The sequence below is a fragment of the Apis cerana genome, linkage group LG5 (genome assembly GCF_029169275.1).
Source record: "Apis cerana isolate GH-2021 linkage group LG5, AcerK_1.0, whole genome shotgun sequence".
Lineage (NCBI taxonomy): Eukaryota > Metazoa > Arthropoda > Insecta > Hymenoptera > Apidae > Apis > Apis cerana.
Window position 1 is genome coordinate 2804442 of NC_083856.1, and position 13006 is coordinate 2817447.

General features: G+C 36.3%; 1 protein-coding gene across 3 annotated transcripts in view; it reads left to right on the forward strand.

Moving 5' to 3' along the window:
- The first annotated feature begins 2734 nt into the window (after positions 1-2734).
- The window catches only part of LOC108001413 (protein patched), a 44837-nt gene continuing 34565 nt past the window's right edge, over positions 2735-13006 (forward strand). For all 3 annotated transcript variants that reach the window (XM_017062409.3, XM_017062410.3, XM_062075817.1), the window contains exon 1: positions 2735-4569. In XM_017062409.3, the coding sequence (XP_016917898.1) occupies positions 4351-4569 (219 nt within the window). In that variant the 5' untranslated portion in view covers positions 2735-4350. The remainder of the gene's footprint in view (positions 4570-13006) is intronic.

Here is a 13006-nt window from a genome sequence, read left to right on the forward strand (position 1 = left end):
TATAAAATTAAAAAGTTTGATTTTATTGTTGCCCATATGTGTTATAATTATAAAATTTATATTTGTACAAATTATTTGGTTCTTTCGTAATATTATTGAAATTATTTAATTATATATTATTTATTTAATTATTTAACAGTTTGACCATATTGAGAAATTACGATAAAATATGTTATTAAAGAATGAAAAATTGCTCTATTTTGAATATTTATTGGAATATTTAACTTGTTAATTGTGCTATATCATTATATTATTTACAAGAAACAAAAATAAATTTCCAACGAAAGAACGAAATATTCAATATAATTTAATACATTAATATATTTATGTATTATTCGATAGAAGAATTGAAAGCACAATACGGAAGCCTATAGAGCTGCAACCCGAGCAACAGAGGTGTATATTATGGAAAATAGATCTACAGTGCGTCAGTCGTGCACTCTGTTTCAGCCTAACTCAACTATCTCGCTCTCGCACTCATTAAGTCGATGCAGCGTCGGCAAAGATCAAAGCTCGTCTTCTACAGAGGACCGCTTAATACTGGGTGGCGAGTTAAGAGTGTCGTAAAAATTATTAACGGTCCCTCCGCACGTTGTGCCTTATCGCCAGATCAGCAACTGCAATAAGGTGTATTCATCGAAGCCGCCACCACAATATGCAATGACATTTCTTTTTCACTTTCGTTTTGCTTTATTTATTAGTTGAAATTTTATAATGAGAGATCTTAGAAATAATGGAAAAAAGAAGAGACCAATATAAATAGTATAATTTGAATAAAATTAAAGCGAAAATCCAATTATTTATCTTCACGATATATTAATTTATGATTATCGATCGAAGAAAAAAAATAAATAGCTGTTTAAAAACTTGTAAAATTTCGGTACAAACGATAATTTTGCAAGAATCAAAAATAGATCACCCGTTTTACTTGCGACATCGCTTGTATCATGCTTGGATATTACGTTACGCAAACAAATGTCGATGTTTGCACGCTTAACACGAAATAATATACTTTTAATTTTAACGTCATATAAAATTATATCTTTTATTCGAGGACCATTAGATTTTTCATTATCGATCTGAATGATTAATCTGGAAAAGAGCATTGTTTTATTAATTTCAAAAATTCAAGACAATCAATGAAAACAAGATCCCTGGAATCGAAGAGCAAAATAAAAATATAACTGTCCGAATCGGAATCGAAAATCGTCTCGTATTTGGTAGAACAGTGTCGGGCTTAGTATCGCAGTGGGTGGTCGCGTATTTATACATTACCTTTTTCGATCTGCTAGTTTGTTTCGTTCTCTCTTTCTCCCTTTTATTTAATTTTCTCTATCTGTTATCTCTTTCTCACTTCTACAGTTTTATTTCTCTTTTTTTTTCATACGCTGGTCTTTCATTACATACGCGATCCCTATACATGTGTATTAATCTTGGAGCCGGTGTGAGACTATCCAACGAACGTTTTGGCATGCACACACATGGGAATGGTGTACGATGCCTAATGAAGTCGCATCGTTATGCAGATATTATGAAGACAGGTTAATAAGTTAATCATTCGTTATTCGTTTTTTCCTGTGGCTTAATGAACATATTCAAAACAGTTATCTTTTCTTTTTTCTATGCAAATGATATTTATAGAATTTCGTTTGTAGGTGATGAGAATAAAAAAAATTTTATTTAATACGTTTAATGTTTGAGAAAGATTTTATTTTATTACGGCATGAATCATAATTCAAAATATAATAGAATATGAGCGAAAGAATTATTAAAATCTTATGTATCGTTCACAAGAAATGTTTGATTCGATTATACATGAAGCAGATAACAATAATAATAAGAGAGAATGAAGTCGAAGTCGAACCCTATAGTTACAGCCGCCAATCAAATCATAACCAGTGGCAGGAGAGACACATATAATCAATTATGCAGATTTGCTTTAGTGGCGATGGTCAAGAAACGATTGCTGGTGAAGTAATAAACTGTTGTATTTCCGGCCCCGATTAATATTGCTGAGAGTAGCAGCGATTCCGATCTCTAGAGATCCGTAAAGAAGTCATGTTTACGTTCGGTACACATCGGTGGCTCTCTTCCGCTCGTCTTCAACTCTCTACCGCACGTCGACCGCGTTCACTGCTCTTCATGAATCGTTCGAGTCTTCTCTACTAACACAGAATGCAACAAGCGTATACAAAACTTCTTAAGACCGTGTAGAAGCAATGACGAGGAGAGAACATCGAGAGAGAAACTGGAGAAGAAAGAAAAGAAGATGCTGCGGCGATCTGTAAGCGACGTTGTGTGCCTCGTGCGTGTCACGTAGTTCTTCTCGTGTGTGGGTAATGTTTTTGCTCGAGGGGAAATGGTACCGCGTGTGTGGTCCTGCGTCGTACTCCCTGCACCCCTTGTGATGGCACATCGCCGTATCCTAGCAACGTAGAACGCCACGCCGAATCGGCCAATCACGAATAAGTTCCGATCACTTCGGTTGAAATCGGCTTATTTCGGTTCCGACGTCATCGGTACCTGCAGTAACGTATCGTTCTACCGCGAAAATCAGGATATGCAGTAAGTTTCTCACAAAAAATTAATTTATTTGAAGATTTTAATGTTATTTATTTACGATAGTGTAAACGAAAGATTTAATAGATATTAATATTTAGATTATTAAATAAAATTAATGTACAGATTTGAGTAAAGAAATACAAATAAAAATATGATTTTAAAGTTTTATATTAATCAGAAACATGCATAATACATACAATTATATTAAAGTATTAAATACAAATTCTTGTTATTATTTAGAAATTTATAAATAATAATAATATATATGCATGCAGTATGCATACACATATATATGATATATACTTATAAAATATTATATTCTATATAAACAATTTATTATAAGAAAGAATTGTTTTTGCAATTTAAATTAATTAAATTAATTATTATTTAGAAATTTGTTTAATTTTATAAATCGTTATTACGAGAATTATAAATTTTCTCGATCAAACGAAATGTATTTAAGCGTGCCCATAGAATTACGGTCCTGAATGTTTGTGCAGCACCGATCTCGGCGAGTGGCGCCGTTGGAGGGGGGCCGTCAACTATGGCCGGCGCAGAAGGCAGGCCACGAAAGAAATGTGGCACCGCATTTCGCTTAGTACGGACTTAGACTGCTCTAAGTGGCGGTCGTGTACGCCGGTGTCCGATCACGACAACGACGACGACAACGACGACGTCGTCGTTTCAGAACGCGTGACAGAGAGACTACCAGACTTTAACGAGAATTTCCAGCTGCCTCTGCTGGACTGTGGAACACTCTCGTTCTCTCACGTCGCCTACGCCTTCTTGCGTAAACCGGATGCTCGTCATTGCCGCGCTTATACGAATTCGGTAGTCGTGGCGAATTTCTTCGAACGCAATGTGAATATTCGAACGAGATCTAACTGTGTCAAGTGACAACGATCGTGACAGTGACACTGAAGTGTGCGTAGTTACATGCCACGCTATTATCGTGCGAATAGAAAGACAGTGAATTCAATCATCGTCAAGGCTGAAACTTATGTGTTTATTTTGTTCTTGTGACATAAAAAAAAGGCGCATGTATGCAAGAGCGTGGCTGTTTCCCGCGAAAACATCGTAAGATCGACGACAATCTTCTCTCGATTGTCGCGTGATATTTCAAAACAAGCAAACTCGCGTGTGCGCCCTCGTGCTTGTCGGCGATACTGTGAATCCCGCGAGAGGGAGATACAGAAGAGAGAGGGAGTACGAAAGATCCCGCATCCAAGTAGAAAAAGCAAAAGAGAGGGATAGAGAAAGAGACAGAACGAAGAGACGAATCGGTGAAGAAGGAGCAGTCACGTATTTACTCTTCTACGGTGGTACGAAGCTAACCTAAAAACCGATACTCGGTCCGTTTTGTGCGTATACCATCGATGGGCACAATACAGCCGCGCATGCGCAGAAGAAATTGTGTGTACCTCGTGCGCGAATTTCGATTACTGTGCTCATCGCGTGTATACGCTATCGACAAATTGCGCGGTAAACAAGATTTACCAATTGAACGTGTGCTGTGACAAGTGTTTCTAGAAAGATTCGTGTAAAAATTACGTGCAACCACGATAACAAGTGTACAGAGTGATATCGATATTTTTTTTTTCCTTTTCTTTCGTGTTCGTGCCTTGTTCGTGCTTTTTAAAGTCCGTGTCGCGTCGTACGGTAACGTTACGAGTAAAACGAGAGGGGAAGAAAAAATCGAGAGAAGTCAAAAAGAAACGTCACGTTGGAGGGGAGTAATATAAAAATAATCATACTGCGAATTGTGCCAGGGCGAATGTATGACGGATCATGGTTTCTGCGTCCGGCCCCACAGGGATCCTAGCGGGACGCCCTTCCGGTTCTCAGTGCTTTCAAGGTTCGCAATCATCACAGAATGGAAGTGTTACGAAAAATCATAACGAGAAGAATATTAAAAACGTCGATAACGCGAAGCAACGACACGAATCGGACCTTTATATTAGGCCAAGTTGGACCGATGCAGCGATAGCGTTGGATCAACTCGAAAAGGTGAGTTTCTTTCATTTTTAATTTTTTTATAGCTATCATTATATTTAAAGCGATATTAAGAGAATGGGAAGAAATAAAGAAATAACTTATTCGAATTATTTATAAAAATAGAATACGAATAGCATAAAAGTTCTTTTTTTGGAACAATCTTAGTTCCACACACATTTCTTTACTTTGTTTGCCTGGTTTGTCTGAAATGCTTTTCAACCATTCTATTATGTTCTATTTCATTATATCTTCCTAGTTCTAGTCGTTAAAATAGAAACGATGAATGTAGGCATCTATATTCAATTCTTTTTGTCAAAAATTATTTTTAGTTACCAATAACATGTTATAAAAAGAAACTCTATATTTTTCTTTCATATTTCTTATATTTTAAAAAACCATGTTTTTTATTCATAAACTACTCAACTCAAAAATTCAAAAAACATAATAATTATTACTTATAGAATACCCTAAACATCATGTCGTAACACCATTATAATTTAGTAAACGATTTATCGATAATATATAGAGTTGACGCGTACGTATAGATTACTAGAATAATTTCACGAATTTAAAAAAAAGAAACAAGGAAAGAGTAGTAAGTCTCGCGCATAGGCCCGACATTTCTTAGATCGAGGACGCATGTGTATTATCGCATCAGATCAATGAGATGCTTCGAAGACCTCTTTTGAAGATCTAAAACCGAGAAAAGTGTCGAAAACGTGGCTTATCGTGCATTCTCCCTCGCGTCTATCATTTCACTTCACTTCACCGGCTACTTCACTCCGCGTTTATCTCAAGAGCTAGCATAATCGCGTTGTTCGTTTCCGCATAAAGATATCGGAGACGAGGAAGGGGCAGAGAGCATTGTAGCCATCGATGTTATCGTCAGGCTGTACGAGAGGTCCAGAAGAGTTTATCTGGAACAATGCTTCATAGCGACACGAAGTTTCGTTCGTAAAGGAGTATATACCTTTTCCACGAATGGATATGCTCTCTCGAGCAGCTAGCTGTAAACTTTCACACACGCGGGTGGTCCGTAGACATGTTTTCGAAGAGCTAGGTGGGGGATGACGAAAGAAAGATAGAAAAACGAACTTGTGGAAGCGTAGATCGACGAAGGATCGATTTCTTACCGAATGGGATACGCATCAACCCCTCTTGTTTTCTTCTCCTCTGCTGGCTCTCTTAAAAAAAAAAATCCTCGTCAAACGACGAAGACGATCTCTCGAACGGTCTTGCGACACCGAGATCGTCCCTTGAGATCTTTCCATCTCGAATGCCAGCCAGAAATGTGCATGGCACGTGAACCAGGTCCTCCTATCACCTTTCGAAACAGACCTCGAACACATAAAGCCCTACGAGCTTTCGTAGATAGACTTTTTCTTGACAGTTTTCCAAGAACATACCTCCCTGAAAGCTGCTCGAACACCTTCTGTCGTTTGCTCCATCTTTTCTAGTTTCATTTCCCATTCTGGAAATCTTTTGTTTCATCTGATTTAGAGGAAAATGTATGGTGGGACGAGAAGTTATGTAGAGATGCTACTTAATGGAAATTAAGGTAGATAGTAGCTTGGATAATTCATTTAGTGATCCCGCGAAATATTGATATTAAATTTTTTTATAAAATTTGTTTTTTTGTAGGTTAAATTTCTTCGAAGAATATAATTTACGAACAAAATTATAAATATACATACGTGGTAACATATTTCACGCCTAATTCGACGAAAATACGAATTATATTTATATCATAGCATTCATTCCGAGTAGTATCGTTTACGATATCGAGAATTAAACTCTCCAAATGAAATACAATGTTAATGTAATCTGAAATGAAATAAGTATTTAGAAGATAAGCCTTTCGTTTCGTAAGCAACTATTACGTTGGTTTCTCTTATCGTTAGTATATCAAACATGTATAAATACATTCAATATTGTAACATTGTCTGTTTTGTAAACTGTTTTCTTTCGTTATATTCTCATTCTGTATACCAGTCTTCTATTCTTTTTTTGTTTATACATTTTTGTTACGATTATCTTTCAATGAGATCCAGCAGTTCACTTTTATTGATAGATTTAATATTCCTTTTTTTTACTTTTATTACTAATTATTTATTTCTCAAAGGGAAAATTTTCTAAGTATAATTTAAATTATTCAAGATAATTTTTGACATAATTACGCATCGGCATTTCGAAGAACTGGAATATAACGTTCGCATGTATGAATCACGATTTTTTATTTTATTGAAGAAACGAGTTCTATCAAATCACCGTATACGCGACGAGATTATCTGGAACTATCGTAAAATAAGAAACACCTTTTCTATGTATTTTCATGTTTCTTCCAAGGATTCCAATTAACAATTTCTTCTGCCTCTGGAAACAAGTTTTCTCAATAGCTCCCACATATTCACGACAACTTAAAAATAAACCAATTTCACGGTAGTGTTTTGCTCTATCGTTCAGAGTTTTCTTAATTTCTCTTTTCGATGTATCGAAGGCTGTTACTTTCTTCCATTTTAATGTTCAATTAGTAGAATGAAATAAAACGTTTGTTCGAAAAAATTATTATAGGAGAAAGTGTGATAATTTTGTATATATCATTTTAGTATAATATTTTATTGTGAATAGCTTATTTGCTTTCTTTATGTACGTGGCATTACGATTTAACATGTATATATTTTTTTTTTCTTTAAAAAATGAAAATCTCGAATAATTATATGAATATCGTTCAATTTATATATTCATATATCATTTCTGTTTTTATTTTACATAAATAAAAAATTTTCTTCAGCGATTTGTTCTAAAAATACAAGTAACGAAACTTGAATAATCATAAGAATGTCATAATTTATACATATTTTTTTCATTTATATTTATATATTTTATGTAACATTTTTACACGTAATTATACGATAGGAATTATTTAGGAATTTTCACGCATCCGTGTTAATCTACCGTGAAAAGGAATGTCAGTAAATTTTCTTAAGTGCTTATAAGACATTGCAATTTAGTTTTATTTTTTCTTTTCTTCGTTTTCGTTTCAATTCTCAATGCAGCTGTACATGAATATATATATATTGCTATACGTAATATAGAATTACATCCTTGTTAATGATATCTTTGAATGCTTGTAGGGTTGTTATAAATTTCTCGTTTTATTTCAAAATTTCATTCATTTCGTTTACTAGAATCATAATAATTGTATAATAATGGTATTTTCAGATGGTATGTTATTAATACCAGCATAATATTTATCAAATAATTTTACAATTATCACGTAGTGTTTGGAAAACGAGCAATCAATTTATCACTGGTATTTCATCGTGCTTACCTCGTAATGGCTATTTAACACTAATATTTATATGATATTCACTAAATTGTATTCGTGTATTACACAATATTTATTCGGTAAAGAAAAATAATACAACAATGGAACAAACGAGAACGAGTGAATCGGTATAAAGCTCATTCAAGAAATATGCTTAATGCATAAACTCTGATTCATTCAAACAACCCGTACATCTGTGACGTGAAAACTGCTCGTGTGACCACCCAGAGAGACCAGCTTGAGCAAAACGCTCTTGAAAACTGACACTCGGTTCTCTTGTTATTATAGGTATACGTATCTCAGACCGTTCTTCATTGAGTTAAGTGCTATTGAAAGTAATGTATACGTTTTATCATAATCATTGTAAATTTTTTCTCGAGAATCGTATACATATACTACCAGCACGATTATTGGCTGGTGTTCATTAAAGGTGGTCATTAAAACGAGTCTCAATAACGATATTTTAAAATAAATCATAAATAACTATAGTTTTAAAATTAGACACTTAATAAATACACGCACATTTCACATTAAGAGTAGAAATTAGAATCTATGGTCATTTTATAGTTTAAAAGGATTTTGTTGTTTAAAAAAAAAGTATATCTTACGTAATACTTATTATTCGTCACGATCCGTCGTATTGAAATAGCTATTGCATTAAATTTCAAACTTAAGATTTCTCGACGAGAGAATCATCGTTTCAAAACCGAAATAACCCTGATTCAAGAACTTTCCTTTCGCCGAAGCGAAGGAAGAAAAAAAGTATCTACACAATTCTCGAAACCACGATCGAAACCGCGACAGGGAAGATAGATATATCGCCGCGCGGGCGGACAAACTCTGTGCACGCCCGCCACCCAGGGTGCGAGCGGCGCGAATAAAGAGCCGAACGCGCCGCTGTTTTATCGTTTACGCGGTTGCACAATCGCGCTTGTGTCAGCGAGTGTGGTATCGGCGGGGCGGTGACAGTGGCGGCCGGCGTTATCGGGACAAGAGAGAAAAAAGAGGCGCATTCTTCGGGGTCGACGCTCCACTTTTCTCGTCGGCCTGAAAAGGGAGAGCCGCCTCGCCGTGCACTGCGCCCCGCGTTCATGCCGGATGAGTCAGTCAGTCACGGCCACTGCCCTTACGATTCTCAGCGTGCATACGCGCACGCATCCACACACATCCCGCGAACGGAACGGCGGGACACCCTTGGAATCGTGTTGCGGGTGCTTTTCGTTGTCCTTTTACTTCGTCGAAACCGATCGACTGATTCCTTCTTAAGATTTCAATTTTATTGGGATTCTTTGATATTCTTCGAATTTTTGGAAATTCTTCGAATAAGCGGGCTCGATCACTTGGATTTTTGGACAGCTCGTATAAAATTTAATCTATATTTTGTACGAAAAGTACAGAAAATACGGAAGTAATGTCCATTGTAATTAGTAATATCTATTTAACAGATATTCAAAACATTGACTGTCAACCATCGATTCATAACCTCAAAATTACTAATGGTAAATGGAAAGCATCGTAAACGCTTCTTCGCTCTCGTGTTCTTTTATTTCGTAATCCTATTTTCTTAATGGTACGATACCATTTTTAAAGATGAGCTCGATCGAGGGGCGCAAACCGGAAGCGCGGTGCGCAAATACGCGTCGATTACTACGCGCGATCGTACGTACACCTGTGCGCAAGCGCGCACGTGTGCATGCATCATCGCGGGACTCCACTTACTCCAATTTGTTTACCGTCCTCGAGGATGATTCAGTTACAGGCAACGACCTCGACCTCCTGCACCACCTCCTATACACAATCGTTCGCTTATGCACGGCCACGTGATCATATTTCCTATAAGCAGCGACCGAGCGGCACGGCGTTTCTTCATGCGACCTGTTTGCTTATTATAAAATACGTTCTTGATTCTCCAATAAGGAAGAATTAACTGTTCGTTATGTAATTGTGATGATGTAACGATTCGAGGCTGGTCGAAGAAAATCGATAACGTGTTTGTCAAAACTTTGGTGAAAACGTTTCTTAATTATTTGTACAGCGGAGTTGTTTTAAATTGATATGAATTGATATGATGAATTAAAATGAAATACTATACCGCATGATCTTTTTATCGTATTAATTGTATAAATTAAATTTGCACAAGTTTTATTTTCTATACTAAATTCAAAGAATTTAATTCACTAATTGAAAATTAATTCTATTTTTCTTTATTATCGTAAATGACTATATATGCCAGAAAAGAGGAAATTAGATATTTTTAGCGCGAGATTAAAATCGAGAAATAATAGCCTCTTGCATCTATTTGGAGATACTTCGTACACAAGTTTTCTTCGTTTTTCGAAGCCAAGCAGAAATCCGTCGGGAAACGAGACTTGAAAGATAGCATCGAGCAAGAGAGAGATCATCGCACTATTTTATAATCGCGTCTTAATTTGTGGCAGCTGAAATCCCCCTTTCCGAGGCGCACAATGCTGTACATTCACGCGCATTGCGTCGGCCCCGTTCGTCGAGTGAGATTAAAGGGTGCCGACACTACGTGTGAGGCTTTTACACTAATAATACCTACGAAAGAGGCCCTCGTAAGCGCGGAGGAGATGCAGGCCGAAAGAGCACCTTTTCCATGGCGACGGTTGCTTAGAAACTTGTCGCGAGCTGATTCCGTGATCGGCCACCTCGCCTCTTTTCCTCTCGATGGAAATTGACGATGTCCCATATGCAAATTCGAGAAAGGCGAATTTTGTCGGATTCTCGTTTCAGGCGTGTGCCTTTTAATATTTATGAAAGTTAATATTCATCAACGAGAGGGGGCTCGGGTGGTTGCATCCGAACTCTCTTTGGCGAAATCGATTTTGAGGATTATATCGTTATTGCTTTCCTATTGAATACTTATATGGGGATTGGAATGGATTAAGAGGTAAAGAGAGAGAGAGAGGGAATTGTGAAAAAATATGGAAATTTAGTAGAAATGGAAGACGATGCGTAAAGAAATGGATCTATTTAAATTTATTATTTTCAAAATTTCACGAAAAGATTTATTCCATTAAAGTATGATTATTGCATACCAAGTTGTTGATTCTACGTGTAAAAATTAAATTGACGTTAAAGAGGGAAACCAAAATGCAAATCGATTTAAAAACGATGCGATGTAAAAATAAACATCTTGTGCATAAGTAGAAAGTATTTACTTACAGAATTATAATAATTTCAACATTGTTGCACTAATTTTCTCAGAATCGGACAAATATTTCTCTGTCGATTCCAGAAAGCAGAGACAGACTTTCATTGTGCTTTCGATACGCGACGTTTTTCGCTTTTCATCCGTCCGGCTTCAGGATCACTCGTTGATCGTGTACGAGGATAAAAGGGAGAGGATTTTCGCGTGGAAAATCTGGAGAGACGCAGGAGACGAAAGAGATCTCGGCCTCTATTCCGTTTCTAATGGCGCAAATCCGCCATAAAGGTCGACAGAACAAGTCAAAGCGAAATGGATGGAACTGGAGGAACAGTCGGCCTGTTCCTTTCATCCTTGGTGAAGGATACACGCCCCTTGCTTGCTCGAAACCCTCTTCAGCCCGCTGGCTCCTTTGCGTAGGGTCAGTACCCATCGCTCAAACGCTGCAACGTGTAGATTTTGTTCGAGCAGGGGCTAACAATTATGAAATTAGCAACGAGCCGGCCTATTTTCTCTTTTCTTTTTTTTTTCGGTTTAGTTAGAAAAAGAATAGAAGGTAATTTAGTAGGTGGTGGTAGTTAATTGCCAGGTCTGAAATAATTACTAGATATATTTTGCTAAATATCTGTAGTATCAAAGATAAGATTAAGCGTAATTTCTTTTGGTTTTGTTTAACGGCTAATATTTACAACAGAAAATGTATAATGATTTATTTCAATGATAATTCTTTTAATATGATGATATTTATATATATAGTGGTTTTGATAGGATTAGTGAAATAAGTTAATTTTAAATATTAGAATGTTTTGTACTATGTGTCACTACTATTCTGTGAGATTTGTTTAACTAAGAATCTAAATTTATACAATATTCTATTAGGACACGTATGTCGAATAAATCAAATTATTAATTATATTTGCAGAGACAGTTACAACTCCTCCCTTATTACAGCATATTAACCTGACTGAAACGAACGATGCCATAATTGCAATTACATTTACGAGTAAGTCATCTTTTATGACCGCATATTAATCTGACTGAAATAAACACAATCTAGCACTTTAATTGCAATTACATTTATGAATCGAAATGAACTCAATTACTATTAACCCTTTCGTTCTTAAGTCTGCATGTTGAAAAATATAGACAGTTAAAACCGACGACGTATGAGCAATGAAGAGAACCTCTCTAGACCTTAAGAGACTGGTTTCAAGAGTCTTTATACCTTCTTTATCTGTAATATGCATAATATTTAAGCTTTTAAAATCTGAATAATGTTACTTGTCTTCTTTCTTTTTTAAATACTCAGAAACTATTTAAATAACGAATCTTCCAAGTGGATAGATTCATATCATTTTTAACAACAATAAAGGAAACGAGATAATAAAAAATGCAGCATCTAAAAATGATACTTTTAAATTCGAAGCAGTTTCCCTCCAATCTCTTATCGTTGCAGAAATAGTTTCTAAACAAAAATAGTGTGAAGATCATCCCTGATATCCCTATAAGATTCGAGGCACTTATTAGGAGATGCGTCATTTAATATCGATTCAATGTCGACAATTCGATCGGGAATTGATTTCATAACGTAATCACAAGGGGATGCTGATTAAAGTATCGAATAGGAGGAGCGCAGACTTGGATCGTAGCTGGCGATATACGGTCGTTTAAGGAAGCTCGTTACCGGAATCCAACCGAGGATTTTCCTTTCGAATAGGCACTCGCCGGTTGGAATTCTTCGGCCGATTAGAGCGCCAGTTGGATCGAGTTTCTTGTGGACACTTTCGAGTCGTACCTACCGCAAGAACCTATTCGTTTATCTGGCAACTCGCATGTCGTATCCGTGAGCGAGTACGCGGATAAGCTCACACGCGTGCATTACCTGTGCGCAACGATTCGAAATATTTTTTCTCCTCCCCATTTTCACCTTGGAAATAATTCCGAATACGAAT